Source organism: Tachysurus fulvidraco, chromosome 15 (assembly GCF_022655615.1).
Source record: "Tachysurus fulvidraco isolate hzauxx_2018 chromosome 15, HZAU_PFXX_2.0, whole genome shotgun sequence".
Lineage (NCBI taxonomy): Eukaryota > Metazoa > Chordata > Actinopteri > Siluriformes > Bagridae > Tachysurus > Tachysurus fulvidraco.
The window spans coordinates 11,389,957-11,414,936 of record NC_062532.1 but is presented as its reverse complement, the minus strand read 5'-3'; the positions used below and the strand labels follow the sequence as shown (position 1 = coordinate 11,414,936).

The 24,980-nt window shown below is 36.9% G+C and overlaps 1 protein-coding gene across 2 annotated transcripts; it reads right to left on the bottom strand.

Annotated features, from left to right (window-relative positions):
* Positions 1-5,240: 5,240 nt before the first annotated feature.
* zgc:112183 (uncharacterized protein LOC550410 homolog) lies at positions 5,241-24,632 on the bottom strand. 2 transcript variants are annotated; one of them, XM_027141621.2, is made up of 9 exons: positions 24,148-24,620; positions 23,243-23,353; positions 14,367-14,408; positions 12,271-12,337; positions 12,071-12,123; positions 11,829-11,894; positions 9,449-9,505; positions 6,935-7,011; positions 5,241-6,413 (listed from the first exon to the last, which is right to left on the bottom strand). In XM_027141621.2, the coding sequence occupies exons 1-9, from the start codon at positions 24,256-24,258 to the stop codon at positions 6,305-6,307; spliced, it is 693 nt and encodes a 230-aa protein (XP_026997422.1). In that variant the 5' UTR covers positions 24,259-24,620; the 3' UTR covers positions 5,241-6,304. The 2 variants fall into 2 exon arrangements, with proteins under 2 accessions (XP_026997422.1, XP_026997423.1); XM_027141622.2 differs by having other exon boundaries at positions 6,134-6,413; positions 6,931-7,011; positions 24,148-24,632.
* Between the last annotated feature and the right edge of the window lie 348 nt (positions 24,633-24,980).

Here is a 24,980-nt window from a genome sequence, read left to right as displayed (position 1 = left end):
CGTGTGTGTGTGAGTGCAGCCCACACACTACACCACTGCTTCAGTGAAAGTAAAGAACCCCAGTGAAAACACTGGACTGGAAAAATGCATGCTTACTGAATTTACATGTTTTTCCTTCTAAAAAAAAGAAAAGAAAAATAAGCTGTTTATTCGTGTTGGTCGGATTATTTAGAAAGCAACAGATGGTCCAGGGGCTTTTTATGTCCAGGCATCAACTTGGAGAGTCTCTTAAAAAGTGCAAATATTTATTCCACATTGACGTGAAAAAAAAAAGAAATAAAAAAAAAAATACAAATGAGATTCATATGACAGAAACTTCACAGGGTATTAAAGGTCTTAATGCGGGCAGTAAAGAATGAAGAGGGGACTATAGTGTAAACACAAGGCGATGCTGCCACCTACTGGTTAACATTGGCTAAAGGAGCCTATAATAATAATATATTACTTTTATCATGTAACATACGAAACATGTTAAGAAAACATATGGGTAATGTTTACATAATGTAAATGTAAATAATGTCCTTTCTACAACAGTTTATAAAGAGAACACCTGAGGAACTAATGGGCCAGTAAAAATTCTGAGTTCACCACAGACCTAACACTAATTTCTTCCTGTCAAAGTCTTTAAATGATTGCTGATAAAGACCAGAAAATTCAGCTGACTGACACAACATTGGTTCAAAGAAGGCATGATAGTCTTTGGGCGGATCAATCTACAACAATCCCATGAGTCACTGGTTGACCATGCAGATTAATCCCGGGCAGAGTGAACACTGGGCGACGAGACTCCAACCAGGGGTTGAACGTCTGGTTTGATGAAGTAGCTCTGTAAGAAGGGTCAATTAGTCTATGAACTCAGAATACTGGGAGCTCGGGAGTGGCATATATAGCTCAACAGAGAGAGAGAGAGAGAGAGAGAGAGAGAGAGAGAGAGAGAGAGAGAGAGAGAGAGAGAGAGAGAGAGAGAGAGGAGAAAATTGTTATCTATGATTGTAATCAGGTGATGGACAATTGTAAATCACAGTGCAGACAGACTAGCTATGACAGCATAACTAAAAGGGAGAGCCAGAAGGTGACACAGACATGAGGGCTTCCTGGAATGTAAAGCCTCCCACCACTCCATAGTCTGCAAACCTGAGTGACTTGCGAGGGTGGTAATTCGACAGCATCCGGACATCCAAGTTCACCAAACACTCTATGTCCATGAACCCTCTATATCTGCTCCATTATCTAAGAAAAGCTATAAATAAAAAGCCAGACCAAACAAATGTGTTTTTAGCCTGGACTTAAATACTGAGACTGCGTCTGAGACCCAAACATTAGTTGGAAGTCTGTTTCATAACTGTGGGGCTCTGTAAGAAAAAGCTCTGCCCTCTGCTGTAACCTTTTATACTTGAGGTACAACAAATAGTCTGCACCTTTTATTGAAGTAGGCATGACAGATCATAAAAATACAAAAGATCTCTCAGGTGCTTGGCGCGAGACCATTAAGTGCTTTATCAATGCCAAACTTGACTGGGAGCCAATGCAATGAGGATAAGTTCGGGGTGATATGTTCATATCTTCTGGTTCTAATTAGGACTCTAGCTGCTGCTGTGGACTAACTGGAGCTTGTTTATGCTTCTACTGGAACATCCAGCATTATATTAATCCAATGTAGAGGTAACATGAACTAGTGTAGCATGAACTAGTGTTTCTGAATCATGTAATGATATCATATTTCTTATTTTAGTTTCTGAGATGAAAGACGGCTACCCTTGTGGTATTATTTATGTGAGCTTCAAATGAGAGACCGGTATCAATAATCACACCAAGGTCTTTTACTGTTGCAAGGATTTAATGAACTAACAAATGTTGCACATTATAGATAGAGGCTGTAGGAAAAGGGCCTCTTTGGGAGACAGCTGCTGAGATCTTTCTGTGAGTCTGTGTTGTTGAGTGCCATGCAGACTGAACAAGATCATTAGAACTACTGACCCAGTCCTGGAGATGAACTTGACACAATGGAGATGATGGAAGAATGGATGGCGCTGGCATAGGTGTCTGTGCTCATAAAGAGCCCCTCATATAAAACTAGAGGAGTACAATGAGTGTCATGCTGTTCTCAGTTACATCATTACAAAATACTTGGAAATAGCTGTAGAGTCATAGCACATACTGTATGATATAATGATTAGGAACGTAAGAGAGAAAGCAACAGTTGCTTAGAAAGAGTCACAAGACAACCTGAAAGCAGAAGGAGCTACAAGTACATAGAGAACAATAAGCAATAAACTGCACCACAATCATCTCCATTCCTACATCCCACACAAAACTCCTCTTCTACAACAGAAATACAGAAATGCATGTATGAAAGCTTTAAGACAAATTAGAACACTTCTGGAACAATATACATTGGTTTTATATATATAAAACTCTAGGAGCTCTACTTCTTCTTCTTCTTGCTCCTATTATTATTATTATTATTATTATTATTATTATTAGTTGCTGTAGTAGTAGTACACTGCCTGCTCTCCTTGCTATTATAATAATTGCTGAAGTTGTTATTTTTGATTATATATTGTGATTTTGACTTTTAACTGCAAATCAGACATTGCTGTATACTGTATCTTATACTTCCTGTTTATCTATAAAGTTTTAACATGTACTTTCTTAACATGTGTCTTCGCATGATTACTGAATCACTACTAGCTAATTATATATAAACAATCTGATGGCTATCTGGTATTAACAGACTCAACAGCAGCAATGTATACACGTCCAATCAACAGCCATGTCCTCATATGTCATATTCAAACATTTTTCACCAGGTCAAATGTGTCTTATAATCTTTATGCATGGTTGGCAGAGATGTCTGTATTCGTGCCTTGTTATGGCACTATGTACATTTTAGGAACTTGTGGTTTTAGAGTTATACATTGTTTTTTGTGTTAGGTGTATTGTGGGACCCAGAGTGAGAAGAGTGTCTGGTAAGAAGCACAATACTGTACAACAAGCCTGAAATAAGGAGACTCTTACTGATGCTTCATGTGAGCTTTAATTCAAGCTTTTTCTGGACTTCTCCTTGCCTTCTCTTGGCCAGATGGAGGGTTTCATACATTTACAGCAGCATTTGGCAGACACCCTTATCCAGAGCAACATACAAAACAGCTTTCTATCATTGAATACATTAACTCTGGTTTACTAGACTACAGACATAAGATACCATGAGCCTAAAACACTGTTCGAAGTTTTTTTATATGTGAGGAAAAGGACAGGTTAGTGTCCACAGTTACCTCAAGGTTGAGAGCTGTGACTGAAGCAGAGATCAGATCCTTATGCAGGAATATTGCAAGATCATGACCTGGGGATTAATCACCTGGGATGATCGGCAGTTCAGTATTGCTAGGATTGAGCTTTTCAACTGATGAGCCGTCATCCATGATAATATGTCTGCCAGGCATGCTGAGATCTGAACAGAAGCTGTGGTATCTGAGGGTGGGAAAGAGAAAATAAGTTGTGGTAGTGGTAAGAGAACCTGTTTGAGAAAATAACTTCACCAAGAAAGTAAGTATACAGGGAGAAAAGATGAGGACCAAGTACTGAGCGCTGTGGGGCACCAGTGAAGTGTCTGCATGGAGCAGATGTCACTCCACTCCATATTACCTGATATGAGCGTCCGTCCCACGCTGACAAGAGAAGCTTGTGGTTGACCGTATCAAACGCTGCTGGAAGGTCAAGGAGGATGAGGACAAATGACAGCTTGGCTGATCTAGCAGCATGTAGTTTCTCAGAGACATCCAAAAGGTTTGTCTCTGTCGAATGTGCTGTTTTAAAGGCAAACTTGTTGGGGTCTTTAAGGTTGTTCTTTGAGAGATAGTCAGACAGTTGATTATAGACGATATTCTTTCTTGAATTTTTTCAAGAATTTTTGAAAGAAAAGAGAGAAGTGTTACCGGTCTGTAGTTACTGATGCCTGATGGCTTCAGAGCAGGTTTCTTCAGGATGGGAATAACCCTTGCTCCTCTTGAAGGTAGTGGGTACATGACCAGATGGATCCATTGATGATAGTGGTAATGAAGGGCAGAAGGTTTTGCGAGATGGTCTGCAGCATAGTAGAAGGGAGTGGATCCAATGGGCAGGTGGTAGGATTGCATACATGTTTCCACCATTTTACTACACCCCAGATGTTGCAGAACAGCTATTTGTACCACTTAAAGGGTTTAATCAGAACTCTATGAAAGAAATGTGTGTTTGACTTGTCATTCCTGAATTGTAACGTTAACCCTGGTTATGAAAGAATAATCCAAAGGTGCTGTAAAAGAAATCCAAAAATCTCTATGCATCAAATAAACAGATAAAATATTGTATACATTCAAATAATGTTCCTGAGGCTCCAAGGACAGTTAAAATGGTCTCTGGTTATAAAAAAAATATTTAAGAAGCACCGATTTATACAAAGTGTGTAATACTACTGATATTATAAGTGTTATTTTAAGTATTTTATATGAACGTTGTATTTTCTGTTCGTGGCCATTAGAGGGCGCGCGTGTCTGTTCCCCACATAAGTCATTTAAACGTCAGGTTTTATGCACAGTACATATTTAATGTTTATGTTTAGCCGTGATGGTTTTTAAGGTTATAAGATTACTAGTATACGTCACAGATATTATACATCATATTACTTGGTATTGTACTTTGATTAAAATAAAAGGCAGCAGTCTTTTCTTTTTTTTAAAAATTTAAATGTCAGATTTGGGTGAACCTGTGCCCATTATAGCTTCAGGTTCCTGGTCAGGTCTGATGGGAATAAAACCTGGATGTGGCCTTCTGTGTTCTAGATGATCCACCCTAAAGGTCGTGAGGTGTCTGAGGTGTGTTGTACATGCTGAGATGCTTTTCAGCTCACCACTGTTGTAAAGACTGCTTCACTTTCACCAAGATGACTTATTGAACGTAATAATGCCTTGAGATCATCATGTCACACTCTCAGTCATTGAGATCACATTTCTCCAACATTCTGATGTGAAAATTATCTGATGTTCTTGACCTGTATCTGCATGATTCTATGAATCGTGCTATTGCCACCTGCACGAACATGCAAGTGTACAGTATGTGTTGTCCTAATAAATCAGCTTGCCTTAAACACTTAATTATTTAATTATCAAATAATCGTTTGATAAGATCTGAGTCTTTGTGTATTTTTCATAACCCTTTAAATTATACTAGTATTAAAGATAAGAAAAAAGAAAACACCAACGCAAAAGTAAATAAACTTTATGGGCACAGAAGACTTCCATTCAACCCCCAATAAATCCACTTCTATAAATTAACTTACAGAACTTAATAAACACAGTGCAACAACACTTTACATTACAAAATAGAGATTTGTACAGTTTCTGTACAGAGCAAATTGTTTTGGCACTTTGTGATCTCAGGACCAAAGTCACTGAGTTACAGGTAACAACTAAATAAGACTAGTAGCATTAATCAATTCTAATTTCCACAAAGCAATTCAACAGCAAGAGTCGATCATTTAAATACCTCACAAAGCTTGAAATACAAACCAGATGTTTATACAGATGACAGTGAACTGCATTTTACAATCAGAAAAAAACATGACCAAACTGCCTGCTCAGTGGAACTTTCTCTTACAAAAAACAACAACAAAAAAGTCACAGATAGATGCTAAGTGTAAAGGTGGTGTGAAAGTCCATTGATTTGCTTTTTGAATTAAATTCCAGAAAAACACTTTTCACTCTGGAGCCCACAATACACCTAACACAAAAAACAATGTATAACTCTAAAACCACAAATTTCTATATACAAGTTCTTTAACACAGAAATATGGCTTAGAACATTTTTCAATGTTAGTGGTTCAATTACAGTTTGTCAACATGCTTAGAGCAAGATTTCCGACATTTACATCAACATTACTATTAAAAATTAAGAGAGAGCATGATTATGAGAGAAAAATATGGTCATCACAAGTGAACTAAAACGCGCAATGGGTTCAGATTGCTTTATTTAATAATAAAAAAAAAAAACAAGACGAGTGCTTGGAGAAGCCACACACAGCTGCAGTCTACCTCAGCACTCTAAGCTCCATTACCATTAATTACAGCCAGAGAACAAAGACAGACAAAGTCTGCACCTGATGGTAAAAGTAAAAGGGGATTAATGCCACACACATCCAAATAACTATGTCTCTTCACACCATTATCACTGAGACATCACTGTGTTTCCTGCTGGATTAGTTGGTGTTGCATTCATCCTTATTGTTTCGCCTCTTCCTCCCTTGCTCTGGTACGAGTAGGTGAAGTCGTCACACGAGTGCACCACAACAGTTGGACTTCTTTTTCTGGGACTCGATGTAATCATGGATCTGGAACTTGGGCTCATGAGGCTGTTGGGCTTCTCTTTGCTTCAGCTCTCTGTGTTTAAGATTGAGGCAGTACAGGTCATTTTAGAGAACCAGTGACCGAATCATTGTAGAATATTAGTTTGACATCGGTATCAGTGAAAAATGAAAGTAATTAAAATAGGAAATATTTCACATTAAAACTACAGGAGCAACAATAACAATAGTAACAACTACAGAAACACTATGACTACTACTAATACAAATTCTAATTTTATTTGTCACATACAAAAACATGGTATTGGCTGTCCACATGATCAAAACAGAATCAATAAGTATAAAAAAAATAATTTAAATAAAACATAGTACAAAAAAATTAACTAACTACTACTCATAATAATAATAATATTAATAACAATGAAAATTCATTTTTGCAACACCATTAAATGGTGAACAGTATTTCTAATTAAACGCCGAGAAGTGGGGAGTGATTTTATATTTAAAAGCCACTATTTGTATTATATAAGAACATCTTTAAAAAAAAATTAAATCACTAAACATATGAACTGTAATTACAAGCAATACAGAACCTGCCTTGCTATGGCGAGGAAAGCAAGCTCCACATTAACACCTGTCTTGGCACTCGTCTCCATGAAAGGAACTCCATACTCCTTGTTCGAAATAAAACAGATGCAAAGTTTAATTTTTAAAAGAAAAAGAACAGGCTGTTGATACATACAGTACACCAGTATCTACCTCCATGGATTTCTCACCACAACAAAAATTTTTTTATAAAACATTGATTGATTGATTTTTTTGTGCTCTATTTGAACTGAATTGTATGTAAAATAACTGATTCAGTTTTATGTATATCAGAGTTGTCTCAGTAATTAAATCCCATTCCATTTCAAACCAAGCAAAAAAAATTAGTATAGCTAGTCCATGACTTACGAAAGAGATGAGTTCTGATGACCCCGTCGTAACTAGAAAATATTCCAAGTCGAACCATGACCTAGCCTACCCAGCAGTCTTAAAGTATGGTGATCAGTATGAAGTTAATGCAATGTAATAGAATGTTTGTTCAGGAAATGATCCTATCTGCTATAAAAACTTGATGGTAACCCTAAAATTAAATCACTAAAGCTACATGTCATAGAAGCATTAAAATATCATATCGTATTGCATTCACAAAGCTTTTGTCCGACATCTGTGTACTTGGACAACATTAGGTTGTTAATGGCTATGCTAATGTTAGCTGTCAGAAGACGAGGGTGGCGATGATTAAAAAAAAAAAACTGCACTCTGTCGATCACTAGCGAGACTGAGGCGAGGCCTTTCACAAGTCAGCAAGGGGGAGCCCAACATATTGTACCACATACGCTGTTACAATTGCCTGCTGGGCGAAATTTTAAATATTTGTAGAATTTTGTTGTATCTCCATCGTACGATTGAAATTTCAATCTTCAAAAAGTCGAACTATCGTAACTCAGAGTATCTGTATTTCTTTTTTCTTAGGATTTGTGTGTTCTGATGCCCATATACAATACATACGATCTTAAAATAATAAAACCACCAGAATTACATAGAAATCACTGGTATCAGACTCCAGGTAAGAGTTTAGTATTGTATTATTTTAAGTAAAGCGTCATTTGATTAGTTGTTTTCAAGATTCGGTCTCTAACATTTAAGTAAATGGCTTGGACATTTGAATAATTTGAAATTTTATTTATTTACTCCTTTTCCTTCTTTTATTTGCCCACTCCCAGTTTCAACCCCATGATACACTTTCAGTCACTTTCCCAAACATGTTTTCTCAGTCACTTAATACATATATAATATACATCAAAGTTAAAAATACTATTAAAAACATTTACAATGTGAGTTTATAATAGTTGATCATGTAATAACATGCAGTAATGCATGAAAGTTTGTGAACCCACAAACTATTAAGCACCACTGTAACTTCAAGGTTATTTGAACAGTATGATTTAAGGCAATAACTGCACCTTTAAAATAACTCACACATTTACTTCAGTAGCTAATGATCAACTTCTTCATGAACTGAATATGGTTTAGAAGAAGAGAAGCACATATCCCTGCAAGTATGTTTTCCGGGACTGTTCCTGGCTTGTCAGTACATGAACATTTCTGCATATTGTGAATAATTCAGCAGCGGGAAGTGAATTTAAATGATCAATTATCACACTGACAACAACATTAACACTGACATAATAACACTAAAGAATAGAATAATGTGGACTTGTACTTCACATTTCTTTCAAAGCACTACCCAGTTCTCACTAACTTCTCCATTTCACCTACGTACTGCCCTCAGACAATCTCACACCCTCGCACTTGTCTGAGCTTCTCTCCTACCAAAACCACCTGCACCTTCTACATATGCCACCATTTCCATGCACTTCATACCTTTAAAACTCATCAACTGTATTCAGCCATTTACACTTAACTCCACTGTTACAAAGTATTTCAGTGGCTCAAACTAAGCACTCGATCTATATCTAGCCAACACAGTGTCTAAATTGTCAGCTCCCTTTTTTGATTTTAACATAAACCATCAAGGTTTCTATAGCAGATTCTCTGTTGCAGCTTGTGCATGCATTAATGTCAGTTTTTCTAGTTGATCGCAAAGTACCGATAAAGCTAAAAATGCATCCCAATTCACCTACTTGTGCACTATTCTACTCCATGTTGTAGTATAAATAGTTTGAGTAGTGTGTTCACACAACAAGATGAAGTGCTCTTTAAGTACCCTGACATTTATTCAACTGAGAAAAAAAATAAGTGTAGAATGTTGGACACTTAACTTCACATAAGCTGAAAACTCACAAGGAGCAGGGCTACTACATGCTGAGACTGGATTGACAAATGTATTTTAAATTAGCCATTAAACCTATTAAAGCTATAGCATAAAAAGCTTTTAGAATTACAACCATAAAATGATGTGTCACCATTCAGTCAGATTAGTTCCTTATTTGAGAATTTGTAATTAAGGAAATTTAAATACCACTGGTTTATCCCCGTCATGATACGTCACTCATTCACTCGCAGAATAAAATTTTAAAGCTTTTTTTTTTAAGGGTTTCTTACCTTGGCCAGCCTCTGTCCCTCCTCAAGCTTAATGACTCGCTCAGCTGCCATGTCTGACTAGAGAAATCACAGTCATAGATGCTCGTTACTCAAATGTTACCACATGGATTTTAATCCACTATCATATCTGTATAAATAAAGACAGAAATCAAACATCTAAATGCATGTTTAAAACAGCAGCTGCTAAATCGGATCACAGAATGCAAGCCAGGTTGTGTGAGTGTTAGAAAACAGATCTTAACCGGCATGCAGTGTTCAAAATAAAACATGACAGCGATTACTGTTACATGGCCTGATCCGAGCGGCGTTTCAGTTTCCAACAAGGAGTGTTTTATTCCTCTTCTACCACACGAATTTGCTAACACTAACATTTACATACTCATTACAAGAACAACATGTCCTCTTTATCAGTCTAATCAAGCAACATTTTAAAGTCCAGTAGCCTCCGAAAACAAGTTAGTCCCTGTTTTCACTCGTACTATAGCCGAGCCAGTCTTTCAGGCTCACAAATTTCATAAGAATCAATAATGCAATTGCTACTGGATTTTAGCAAGAAAACTGTCTTCCTGTGTGTAACAACTTAAAGGAACAATGTGTTACAAAGTGCTCTTTGCACATGCTGTCTCACATTTCAATTGACTGCTGTTTTGCACAATACCTCATGTAAATGCTGCTATAATACTGTGTTCATTCCAGTACTTCTGCACATGCAATATTGATTAAACATACCGTTTTTACACTGGTCAGCACTGTTTCAATGCACTTTATGCATCTAGGACTAACTTAATCCTTAGCCCTGTCTTTGCTTTATGTAGCACCAGAATCCTGGAGAAACGTTGTCTTATTTCACTGTGTACTGCAACAGCTATATGACAATAAAAGCTTCCTGCCTTGCCTTGACTTGCTCTTCTGAATAATCCTTTAGCCAAAAAGCGTCATGAACATATTTCCTGAATTGAATTTTACAGAATAGTTCCCCACATCAACTATTACACAATGTGTTTATCTTTTTATGTAGAGCTTCAGCCATACAAGAACCTGTGCACGTTGTTAATATAGAAAGGTTTTAGAATATGAGCATTAATTTACTGAAAACCAGTGATTTGTCTATAAACTTATTTACGCACTAAAACAAACAGATGCACTTTATTCATATCAACATATTCATATCAGTCATTGTATTGTATTCACATGCTCTATTTTTTATATTTTGTCTATTTATTTTTCCCTCTGTTCATTTCGATGCATGTCGTACTGTGTATGGTTGCGTCTGACAAATAAAATTAGAATCTTGAGTTTGTCTTGCCGGCTACCGTGTTCGAAAAATAGTCAACACTTTGGAAGTTTTTCCGAGACAATTTCCGAAGAAACTCAGATTGTGTTATATCATTTTTGGATGTATGAACTGCGACTGAATACGGTTGAAAAATCACGGTTGCATTTCCGTTTACATGCATGTTTGAATTTCTGTCGGCATTTTCATTTACGGGAATGTACGACGTCAACATGGCTGCCTCAATGTGGAGCTCTCAGGACTGCACAAACCCTTTATACCCTAACTTTTCTATGTATGTTCACTTTTCTGGTTTTTTTTTTATATTTTATATATGTTGCTCTGTAATGTTTTGTGTACACATTTTTCCATTAAAATGGTACAGTAGCTGTCAGTAAGAATGTCAGAAGTCACCTCAACACTTAGAAACATACAATAATTCAAATGCAACTAGTCTTATACGAGTTGTTTTTATATACAGTATGTACTGGTTCAGTGATTATAAATCAGTTCTAACATCATCCTCAGCTGTGCAGTAGATGCAGGTTGGATACCATCAGTTACATAGGCTCAGCCTCAGAAGTCTCATCCATGAATCAGTGAACCTGAATGCCTGATGCACATGGCCCACAAAAATGGAAAGAGTTAAGGAGTTTCAAATTCGTCATCTGATAGGTTGGATTGTACCGAATTTCCAGGAGACAAGTATGTCACGTTTTTAACAGTCCTCCTGGAAGCAAAACCATTGTGTCGCTCTTGGATGCTCTATGATAGTGACAGCAAAAAAGCTTTAAATGTATGTTTTTAAACACATGTCCATGGTGTTGCACTTTATACTATCAGATGTCCATATTACACAGATGCAAAAATTTACTGTATTAGCAAGTTATTCGTTTCGGAATGAGAAGAAGGTCAACGATCTGAAACGTGGATATCGAGATTTGCTTATATTTCAAATAAATTTCCTTTCTGGGCAAATCTTATTATGACTACAGGTCAATCACATTTCTTATGCATCACATTAAAAAACAAAACTAAACAAGTGAGTATTATTCATGTTTAGTTTCAGAGGAGCCCTTTAGCTCCTCCCCAGGAAGTTCCACATACCTTGTTGCCAAGCAACATGATGACCACATCCTTCTGTGCGTACTCATGAATTTCAGTCAGCCAGGCCTGCGTGGTGATACAGATGGAAGAAAATAATTGAGATGACGTGAGAAGACAGACCTTGCGTCAAGAAAAAAAAAGAAAGAAAAAAAAAGCGTTGCCATTTGAAACGGAGTGCAAATGCTGCTTCAGAAGAGAAAATGACTTCTCGCTCAAATTGTGCTGGATAATTCTACACTTACCCTGATATTGTCAAAAGATGATTTTCTTGTAATGTCATACAGGAGAAGGAGAGCTGAACAAGGAGAGGTGACAAAGAGAGAAAGACAAACTGAGCACAAGCATCTTTACAGGAAGATACAAGAAAAATTAATTATGCTCAAACATTTCCATTGCTGCCTTTGTAAAAATAACGAGTTTATTATACAAAAGGTGCTGTTACCCTGTGCGTCTCGATAGTAGGCATGAGTGACACTGCGGAACCTTTCCTGTCCTGCCGTGTCCCAAATCTGCAACACAGGGAAATGAATAAATAAGATGATTTATTATTATTATTAATAATAATAATAATAATAATAATAATAATAATAATAATAATAAGTCCATATGTAACCCAGCCTCTTCAAAATTATTATAATTATTATTCATGCTCAAAAATAAAAAAAAACAAACAGGAATCCAAGTTGATATGAAACCTGTGCTGTGAGCTCGGCTAATTTTGGATAAATCCCATCTCTGAACAGGAAAAAAAGAAAAGGTTGACAAAGTGTGAACCCAGCCTTAGCAGAAATAGCAGATGTTATATAACAGCCAATTCACACTAATAACCTGAAGGTAGTCTTGCAGGAAGTAGCAGGGTTTTTTTTTCCCCCATAAAGTATATTTTTGCCACTTATCTGTTCTATAAGAAGACATATATACAGCTCTAGGATACTGTCTTCTCACACAGGCAGGCTTCTCAAAAATAACTAAGGTAAATGTTGTGAAAACGGTGTACAGTAACTGCAGAGTTCTTCATTTATTGTTTTACAATACACTGTACAAAAAAATAAAAAATAAATAAAAATAGGACTCGCTTACTGTGATGCACATAAGACTTAATTTTGCTAATACTATTACATTTTCTTAATTATGATTAATCTCATGATATCGAATAAAAGGGCTATAAAATTCTACTACACATCAGCAGAATTATTATTAAACCATTAAGAACCTAATTACACAGGGTCTCGTCATACACCTAAACCGATTACACATATTACACACATTACACACAGCAACACACTGCAACACACTGCAAAAAACTAAACAGAAATACCACCATTTATGATCCCTACCACACCCCACCCCACCCCCCAAACGAAAGTCTACAATCATGACGTGCGTACTTTGTACTTTGATGGATTGATGTTTGCTTGGTCTATTTACTTTATTTAAAGACATTTTGAAATATCAGTGATTCATGTTTATTGTGTGTATTCTCCGTCACTGCTGATGACATGGATGTGTTATGGATGTGTGTGAGAGAAGCAGGATTACAGAAATAGATGCAAAGTCTGGGGACAAAATCTAGGGATCGTTTAAAGTATAACTGGTGACACAACGATCAAGGCTAGGCCGAGTACATCTATTGTCTGGGCCAGAATGCAGTCCAGCAATAATAGTCTGCATCTCATGACATTTATTTAAACCGTGTGGTGCTTTAGTTTTTGGTTTCACAAAAGCAAAAATAATCCACTTTACAGCATTCAAGTTTGAAGGCCTTGAACGGTCTGTGTTTCTGTTCGTCTGGAGTTTTTCGACTCTAACCTTGGCAAACCGTGTTTTTCTAAAGTCTGATTTGTGCACATGTTCTAACAGTTTATAAGGGAAACTCTAATGCTACATAAGTTATTCTAGACAAGTTTGTGCTTCCAGATTTGTGGAAAGAGTTTGAGGAAGAACCACATTCAGGTGTCCACAAACCTTAAGGCATATACTGTGGCATAAAACAATGTTCCTGGTGAAAAACTGCCTCATAATTATAGATTTTATTTACTTGAGACCAGCCAGACCTCACAACAAATCAAAAGACACCATAAACCCAATAGAAGTTTATTACCCTGTTCTTTACATTTGTACTAATTCCAGGTATGAACTTTTCTATAGGTTATTCATCTATTAATCATTTTTCTTCTAGTAATAAATGTAAAATTATTATAATGAACTTTAAGCTTGAAATGAGTACAAATCACTCGATAGGATTAATTACCACATTTTGGTAGATAATAGATCAATTCTACTAGATACAAGACATGTTCACAGCGTATTATTACAAATGCTCATTGTTAAAAGATGATACACAGAATATCGTTATTTTATATGTCAGTACATAACGTTTATCTTTGAGGAACAAATGCTGCACAATCACTACAAATAACTAGGCAGATGCCTTCTATGTGAGATTCTTGATCAGGATTATGACCTTGGATTGTAGACAACAGACGTCATGAGATAGACATGTGGTAGAATAATGCGAATGATAGACAACTCGCTTACCTGCAGCTTGACTTTCATGTTATCCACCGTTACCACCTTGTTCTGAGGAAGAAAAAAAGAGAAACGATAAAGAAGTTTTAAAAGATTTATAAAATAAAATAAATACCCCCCCCCCCCCCCCAAAAAGATTAATTCACAATATAATGTTTTGTTACAAGGAAATATATAAGCACATGCAACACACACAGAATTAAATTCAAGGCAACGCGTAGGCCCCTCAAAGGTACTGTACAGCTCTCCGCTTAGACTTAATTACCCAGGAGAGAAGAAAGATAGCAATCAAAAATAACAGGCAGCCTGCCTGTTCCTTTCCTGACGACGTGTCTGGTCAGCATGTGCTGAGAGAAATGTTTCGAAATTACACCTCCCGCCCTGAAAACTTGACGCTTATTAAAACAATTTCACACGTCACTGCCAAATGGCTCAATGAACTTGACAAAAACACAGAAATGCTTCACGCTGATAGGCGTTAGAAGTGACAGATTCTAGCTGAGACACACTGTTAGCGGTGAGGATCAAAAACAGGCAAAACCACGGGTGGCTTGTTAACATGGAGATTTGCCAAAGGAGAAGACGCTTCATTAATCCTCACGGTATAAACCAACATCTTTGATTTGTCTTAGGTAAGAAAACACAATCTGTTATATGACGTGAAAATGCAGACCGTGGAGAATAAATACATGTTAAAAAAAAGGAAAAAAATACATCTGTGCCTCATGTGTTTCCACTAGACAGCGAGGTACAGCTTTGTATGTGAACAATAATCTATGTTCTGCGATGAACAAATGACCCAAGTACCACAGTATCTGACTCGGATGGTGTTTTAATGGATTCAATTCTGGTGCCTGGTCATGGAACCAGCTTCAAATCAATTTGTGAGATTGTGTGTTACCATGCAGCACTTAAAACCCACGGTTATGGTTATTTTAAACAGTTCTTGTAACCCAGGTAGAGGAACGTTTCCCACTTATCATTTAGAAATGGAGTTTGCACTTCTTTATACTCGGGGTTATGAAACCCTGCTCCGAATCAGCATCATCGCTTCTTACCACAGTGAAACAATGTGTTAGAATGTTAGGGCTATATGCTTATCAACAGAAACTTATTTGTGGAAAACGGACACCTGAACAACTACAAAATTAAATGGGCCAAAAAAGATTACAAAGCTGTGAAAGACAAAAATACTTGCTCGGGTGCAGAATGGCAAGAGCTGTCCTTTTGTTCGTACTTAATATAAACCTGTTGTACAGTATGCTGTATTTATCCACACATGGTTGTTAAAACCATGTGTAAATGTGCAAATAATTACATTAACCCAGGGTTTAGGAATGTAGATTGTATAATGTCAGGATTACTTGTTAACCCTAAGTAATGAGCAGTGTGAAATGTGAGACATTTATAACCCGGAATTCTATTTCACCGAAGTTTGGAAGTGAAAATCCCTAATGTAATTTGTATGTAATCAGCAACAATACTCAACAACACTGGGGCATCCAAACAATGCTTAACTGGCATGAGGCCCAGTGTGCGCTAATTTAAAAACATTCTCCACATCATTACACCACCACTACCAGCCTGACACAAGGGAGGTTGGATGAAATTATCCCGTTGTTGCAGAATTCTGACCAAGCCACATGGATTTTGCAATAGAAACGAAGCCTGTAGTCTTCAAGCTTTGACATGTTCAATCCATGTTCAATCAATGCTGTCAGCTCATCCAAGTCCAGTAATACTCCTTTCAATCGCCTCATCAACAACATGGTTCCACCCACAGAACTGGATTTTCACACTATTCTGTGTAAGATCTACAGATGGTTGGCATGAATACAATAAACTTATAACACTTTTTCCCCCCAAACAATTTGCCATTGCCAAATGACCCAAGTACTACAGTATTTGTGTTTACTGTGTTAGCTTATAGAGAAAGAGAGAGAGACAGAGAGACAGAGACAGAGAGAGAGACAGAGACAGAGAGAGAGAGAGAGAGAGACAGAGACAGAGAGAGAGTCTGACATAGGGAGCTAGGAATAAAGTTAGAAATTGTACATGACTCATTGGGCAGAATTGTCTCCATGTCCTCCCGGTATACTACCATATTAACGAGCACATTAAAGTTAGCTGAGTAACTTAGAGACGATATAAATAAAGTTTTCTGTGTGCACCTGCAGTGTGACATACAGCAGAAAACCTCTGGGCATTGAGTCACAGGCACACTAAGGTCTAATAATGTTTCCCAGGAAAAAGCAAGCGCCAACAATCACTTCATGTCAAGATGACTAACAGTTCAGGCAATTAAACACCAAACTTTCAACCAAACTTAGTGATGTACTGTATGTGATGAGTCCTAGCCAAACTTGTTCAATTCAAACAAGTAGTCGTAGCTTGTTTGTTGGCTGTTGTTTGGTGGTAGTTCATTGTGTAAACTGATCTCACAAGCACACATCTGCTGCTGAAACAGCTATAACCTATTGAATTCGTTGAAATTTGACTTAATACAAAGAGTAAATTTCCAGTCGATAATGTTATCCCAGTCCAATTAATTTGTAAGACTGTACATTAATCCTTCACCCTAAACCCTAAAGCTGCCGTGCAATTCTTCTTTAAAAGAAAATCATAATATTTCTATATGTGGATTAATATAGCTTGCTTGACCGGATGTTACGGCATGACAACATTCAATAGTAATGTGTGTAAACATTCCCATGAGCTACAATGGAAAACATGAAGGTTTTTGGAAACTCAGAAATCAAGTACAGAATTAAATGTAAATCAGACCTTGTAGACATAATATTGGGAACATCTAGATTTAGGAATTCAGCGAGATTATGGACGATTCCCTAAAATTTGGATTAAAAACATAGCATGCCTTACAGCACTGTGTGGCAGAAATGTTCAGAGAAAAAATGTTTAGCGTTCTCCTCAAGTTTTGAGTCATTTAAGAGTACTTGAGTTACTGCACGCTGACCAACATGAAGTCATGTGATAAAATAAATCCTTGTTAGAGCTACTCTGGCAGATGGTCATGGATGATCTAAATTTTAAATGATATAGAAAGAAATAGTATGACATGATACGAATCATGCCTACAGGCAGCCAGAATTAAGGGGGATAATTAGAGAAATCTAAACTGAAAACTGTCAATCATTTTGTGTAAGAGCTTTTTACATTTTAACATCGTTGTAAAGTGTTACAAGTTACTAAACAAATAACAAAAACTATTTCTTTATTTCCTCCAACAAAAACATAAGATAAACCAGTCAACACTAATTTGGAATTATTAATAAGGTTTTTTTAACGCTCCAATATTAACTGACAGGAAATGCCATCTCTTCCCCATCACACATTAGTAATCTTTTAGAAAAAGTAAAAGGTAAATAAAGAATGTTTTGAATTTGTTTATGTGAAATAAAACTGATCAACATAGAGTATAATGAGCACGAATTATCTTTTGGATCTGGTTCCTCTCAAGGGTTCTTCCTTATGTTGTCTCAGGGAGTTTTCCTTGCCAGCCTTCTGTAATTGTACTATAATGATATAAGGAGTTTTTCATTACAACTGTTGCCTCTGGCTTGTTCATTGGTGATAAATATAAATTTCAAATAAAAAACTTTTAATTGTTTTTATTCTGAAATTTTATATTCCTGCAAAGCTGATTTGCTATAGAAATGAATCTGAATTGAATTGAACTCTTTTCATGGACCTTACTTTGTAATGTATATAAAGCATATAAAGACATCTGATATACACAAAATCTGTACACAAACGACTGTAGCAACAGTACATATGGGTTTGACAACCAGGTGTCCAAATTGTGCATGTTTGACTTAGCTAACATTAGACAAATACATAGCTGACAGTAATTAACTATCACTAATTAACTTACACATTTAGAGATATACCGAAACGTTGCTTTCTCAGACATGGTTTTGTCGCACTAACCACACTGGCCAATCTCTGATAAACAGCTGCTTCACTTACAGTACATACATGCGTAATACATATTATTATTCTAAAAATAGAAAATAGTCAGTCATGCATCCTGACAAACTTCTGAGATAAACAGTTTCGTTGTGCGTGTGTGTGTGTGTGTGTGTTAGTGTATGTGTAATAAGTGTAGCTCAAAATGAAAAAAGCCTAGTGCAAAGATTCTCAGCTTCAAACTGTAGCAAACTATAGCGATCTCAAATATTATAGCCATCAGATTTCCTACCTGCAGCCATACAGTCACCTCTGTAATAGTCAGGGTCCTTCTAAATCATTAGCGTCTCTTTCTGACATGCAGTGGTCATTTTGCTCTGCATTACATCTATCCACCCACAGTCCTCAGAAAAACACACACCTTCCAGAGCTAATTTAATAGATTGATTTCATGACATGCCAAGTGAGCCTGAGCCAAAACCTTTTACAATATAAACAAAGTACTTACTTTTAATCATACACACAGGTTATACTTGGGATCTGTATGTATGTGTTATACTATATAAAACCTACATTTTCCAATGCAACCTTTGGCACATTATCAGCATTTATCACATTATCACATTATCAGCTTCAGAGACATGTGATCCATGCAATATCAAAATTACCAAATTACTTTCAGAATATTATCTATATGGTGACAGCTAGGTGTGTACTAGACGAGAGAGATGAAATCTTTATCTACAAAATCTTTAGCTCTGCAACCAAACTATTACAGTTGAGAAATGCATCACATTGTAAGGTATCATTTACGGCATAATAAGAATGATGTGAATGATGACACACACACACACACACACACACACACACACAAACCTAAAAACAATTTTTTAGCGGAAATAAAAAAGGTGGAACATTTGCTTTCAGATATATAAACAAAAAAAGACAAAATAAACATGCAGATATTATGATCTGTAGTTTTGCAATAAATTAATTTGTTAATACTTTCTTTGGACAATGCATGCTTATTCTATCTACCTTTAATAAAAGGAGGCTAGAATAAATAATCCACCTCGTTTGCCTTACATCAGTGACTGGAGTTAATTGTTAACTGCTGATGATGTGAAAGATTCAATCTGTCCCTCTTATTAAACACTTGTCAGGGCTGTCAATGATTGGCTGCATAGCAGTATTCCCTGATTATGGTTGAATTCCTCCTTCATATCAGTTTGAATTAATAAAAAAAAAAAGGATCTATAAGTTGCTCCTGGTTACACATCTCCACTTAACTAAAGACACAACATTATATATAATCACACTCTCCGTGTGTCACCCAGATGTGGATGAGCTCCCTTTTGAGTCTGGTTCCTTTTAAGGTTTCTTCCTCATATCCGCTTGCTGTTGCCTCAGACTTGCTCATTAGGCATACATATAAAATTCCTTTTAAACTTTAAATCAGATTTTTTTCTATTTCTTTAAAGTTGCTTCGAGACAATATCCTTTGTTGTTAAGTGATATACAAATAAAAACTGAATTTAATTAAATTATGATTACACCCATACTGAAATCAACCCCAAAGTAGGATCATGACCATATAAGTTAAGTGAAATGCTGGACAACAACTAAGTTGGCAAAGTACATAAGTTGTAACACACTTAATGCAAGATCTCATGACGCATGATGCAATTGGCTGAAATGTACGTGGTTATTTGCAACTCACCATTAAACCATAGAAGAGAAGCAGATGCAGAAGACACATGAGGAGGAGGAGGAGAGCTCAGTGACAGTCTTAGTGAGTGGCAGTATTTATGAATGTATCTGGCAGGCCACAGTTGCAGCTTGACCCCCAAACTCACCAGTTCAGGCAACATCATCTATTTTTATTTTAGTTTATTCACCGTTTATATTAATCTAGTTTTTTCAGCCGAAACTATATTTATGTATCTTTTGACTGGCTATATATAAAACAGTACGTGTTGAGAACTGCTCATTATATCCACATCCAATTAATGAAATTATTAAAACAGCCAATCATATGTCAGCAATGCAATTAAAGCGCTTCAAGAGCTTCAGTTAATATTGACAGCAAGCATCAAACCAAAAGCGATCTCAGTAACTTTGACCGTGGCTTGGTTGTTGATAACAGATGGTATGGTTTGAATATTTCAGAAACGTGATTTTCATGCACAGCAGTTTCTAGTGTTTACTCAGAGTGGCGCAAAGAACATTTGTTGAGCTTTGGGTCTGTACTCGAACACACCTTGTTGAGAGAGCTCAGGCGAGGAGGACACACTTTCCAGGTGTTGCGAGCTTAAAAGCACACCATATCAGAATGTAACACATTTCAGGTGGATGGCTACAGGACTTGAAGACCAAGTTCCATGCTTGTCAGGAGGCAGAGGCTACAATGGGCAAAATCTCACTCAAACCAGAGATATGAAGATTGTAACCAATTTCATAGGCATTTATTCAATAGCAGTGAGCAAATGTTTTTTTTTTTATGTTTGCACCATTTCAATTTTTTATGTGAACATTAACTGAAGCTCTTGACCTCTTGCTGCCATGTGATTGGCTGATTGGAAAATCATGTTCCTAATAAAGTGGACAGGGAGTATATTTTATGTTACTGCTTCTCAGTCAAGCTTGTCATGGCACTAAAAGACTGAATAATTTCACACCTCAGCGAGCCTTCATTTTATCTAAGGTTTTTCTATGGATGATAAAACAAAATTCTGCTGCACTGTTACAAAGAATCTTTTTTTTTTAAACCTTAAACACCATAGACATGCTCCAGCCCTCCCAATTAGTTATAATGGTTTCCTGTTTTTCTCCACCAACGTTGGCCTTTAGATGGCCCTACTCTCTCTTACTCAGCATGTGGGAGTGCGGGAGCAACAGCTACAAGGATGAGGAAGTGTTCCCAAAATAAATCTGCCATGTTCCAATGCGCCAGTGTTGCCATTCAACAACTAGCGGCAGAAGAAAAAAAAAACTCACTGCCTTATTTATAGGAAGCAAGTACAGTGTTAAACTGTACTAAAATGTTATAGGCTCTTGGAATTAGAATACTACAAATTAATCTTTGTAATCGGAGCAGTGTGGTTTGTAAAGTGCTCAGGATGGCACAATTATTAAAATAAACAGTATTGTGTTCAGTGGGTCTGGTCTGACTGGTTCAGCATCATTCCACCTCAAATTACTGAGTACTGAAATTTAAGTTCTTAATTAGATGTTATGTGATTATAATCTGTTTAATGATTAGTCTGTACATGCTCACCAAGCCTTGCTGAATAAAATGTAAACATAAAGAAAAAAAGAAATATATATAGACACAAAGTAAAAGCAAGGTAGAGAAATTTTTTTTAGCTTTAAAAAAAAAAAAAAAAGTAAAGTTTTTTTGACATTTTTTTTTATAGGTTAATAATTCTTTACATTCATCTTCAGCGCTTTATCTTGGGCAGGCTCACGGTGGATCTAGAGCCTGAGACTGAGGCAAAAATGCATTCTGAATGACACACACACATATACTCTTATTCACACCAAGGGCAGTTCAGTATATCAGCATGATTTCAAGATATAAGGAAAACCAGGAAGGAAGGAAACCAAAGACCAAAGAATGCTAAGCAAAAAAAAAAAAAAATCACACAGACAAAAGAAAACTCTGCACTGAACAAAATACTAAGCTCTGACAGTTTCGATGTTCCCATCAAACATCGGAATGGAGGGAAATTGTCATTATTATGACTGTAACCATTAAGTGGTTGGTGCCAGATGAGCTGGCATTTATTTTTCTCCTGGGATTTTTACACAAAAACACTGTGGGTGGAAACACCTTTTTGTTATGAGAGGTCATATGAGAAGCCAGGAAAGACACAGTAGCTCAAATGATTACTCTTATTAATGTTAACGAATAATTACAATTTTTGTGGGCAGAAAAGCATCTCAACATGCACAAAACATTGGACCTTGAGGTGGATGAGCTAAAACAGCAAAAAACCACACTGGGTCACACTCCTTTCAGTCATCAACAAGAATCTGAAGCTATCATGGTCACAGACTCACCAAAACTGAACAGTTTAAAATTATTAGAAAAAATACATCACCTGGTCCTTTTCCAGTATTCAAGTATTCAATGAGAAGACTAACATCTATCTGAAGGTTTGATGTGTATTTTTTTTTGTTTTTTTTTGCATTTTGTACAATTCTGTGAAACTCTGAAGGCTTTTCTGTGTGAAAAGCCCAAAAGAACAATACCATGTTTAAAATCACAGATATCCCACTTTTCTCACATTCAGATGTTTCATATGAACTTTCTCCTAAGCACTTGATGCATGATTTTTGCCTCATGCTGCTGCCATATGTTTGGCTGATTAGACAATTGCATAAATAAGCAGTATTCCTATTAAAGTGGACAGTGCGTGTATGTGTAATGTTAAAATGCATATGCAAATGTCTGATGCAACAATTATTAAAGCATTTTTTATTGCGAGTCTATGCTGAAATGTATTATTTATTATATCTCTTCAAACAGGAAAGCCCACACGTTGTGACCATTTTCTGCAGTAATGCATCAGAAGGCTGCAGCCACACACTTAAATAGCCCACTCTTGTTAAACTTGAGAACATCAGGTCTCTAAAGCACACTGGTAATCATTTAGTCTGACTGAAACGTGAATGGGCATCAGGCACTCCTTTTATTGAGTGAAGCCTGAAGTGGTTTGTCTATCCAATACATTTGTAAGACAGTTGGTGGACATAATGTGTTCTCTGTTCCTGCTGATTCTTCTTCAAGCTACCATGTATCACAATAAAAAATAAAGGCAAGACGAGAAGAATCTAAAAATCAATGAGACCACTTCAAGAGCACCAAATCAGCAAGTGGACCAAAGCTAGAGAAGTGTGATTGTGTAGAGAGCATGTGTTTGATAGAGCATTGGCTTTGACCAGTTCTTGCTCACCCTAAAGTCTATCCCGACGGTGGCAATGAAGTTCCCTCCCAGAAAGGCACCATCTTTAAAACGGACCAGAACGCAGGTCTTCCCCACTGCCGAGTCTCCAAGCAGCATCACCTACAGGTGTTTTGGTCATAAAGAAACATTAGAACTACATTCATTTTTCATTCACTTACAGTACGAGTCCATTACAGATCAATATACACCTTTACATATTACATCTGTTTGTTTGTAAAGGTCATGGAATTTAAACCTACTTGAAGCTCAGTGCATCTCAGAATCTTTATGTTATTTTTGCATACTGAGACTGGATGCTAGTTCTCATTCTCATTCAGATTATTTTCCTGGTTCAGGTTTTTCCTCATACGCTTGTTTGAATATGATGCAAATGTTACGAGAACTAAACTCACCCTTGGAAAGTCTACAAAACAACAAGTAGCTTACTCGATCTTCAGAGATCATTTCACTACAACTATACAATGCAGCACGTTATGCATCATTACGACTTAATACAAGTTCACTGGTTCAAAGTGGATCTTAGGAAATCCCACCTTAAATAAACATTTACCAACTGCTGAGAGGAAAAAAGTTGAAGTGAGCTACAGTTCAACAAGACCAAACAAGAAACAGACTACTGAAACTCCTTGTTTTTTTTTTAATCAGCCAATAAACTTATTTAACACAAAGCAAAAATGCTAATGAAAAAAAAGAAAGAAAGAAAGAAAGAAAGAAAGAAAGGATAAAATATATGATCTTGCTTAATAAATATCTGTAATTAATGTCACAGAAAAGTGTAAGATCGTCTAATTAACACCTAAGAACACAGAGTGCTCCTTTAAAATCAGCACAACAACGACAATGAAAATAATAGTAGTAAAAATAGTAATAATACGAAGAAGATTAATACACACCTTAAAGGAAATGTCAAAATATTCATTAACAGAAGCGCATCGTTCCAACATGCTTCTCGACGTTCCGTTTTTAACCTCATTATCCGACATGGACGCCTTTTTAGTAGACATAATGAAAGAGAACCAGCTAAGCAAGAATGCAGACGTGTCTTCAGTTCAGTTTTCTTTCCCAAGACCCCAGTGACTGATTTGCAGGTGCCACATGCAGTGCGTCCATCAGCGCTCACATGCCATCGCCAGAACGCCACTGATCGGTCGCCATTAAGAGGAGAACATGAGAACAGAAGAACACTAGAATGCCAAACTCCCAAACGCTCCCTTGAGACTGAAAGGCTGCGTTAACGCAAACGCACAACAAGCACTTCTCCTCCGGTCCGCCGCGCCGCGCCGCGCCGCCCATCATCACCATCATCACCACCAGTACGCGTAAAGGCAGGAAGCGGCGTGTTCATCATCTGCATGCACAGATCATTATCAACGACAGGACACACACACACACACACACACACACACACACACACACACACCAGCCAGAGCCAAAAAGCAGCGCGAGCAACAGGCGCAATTCAGACTCTCCAGGTGGGCATGGCAGAAGGAAGGGATTTATATATATGTATAAAAAAATATCCATAAATCACCTTCTACTACTTAAGAGTGTGCCTTAATAGGATATACTGTCTCGTCACATGCATATAGTGCGCAAGGTTCTTGCGCAAGACCGCAAGTTTACTTCCGCTTTGTGCTTTCTTTTTATAGATCTGCTGAAAACAGTGTTTAAAGAAAGCAGCTCAACAGGTTACTTTAAGTGGTTCGGGGCTTCCGTGTGTGTGTGT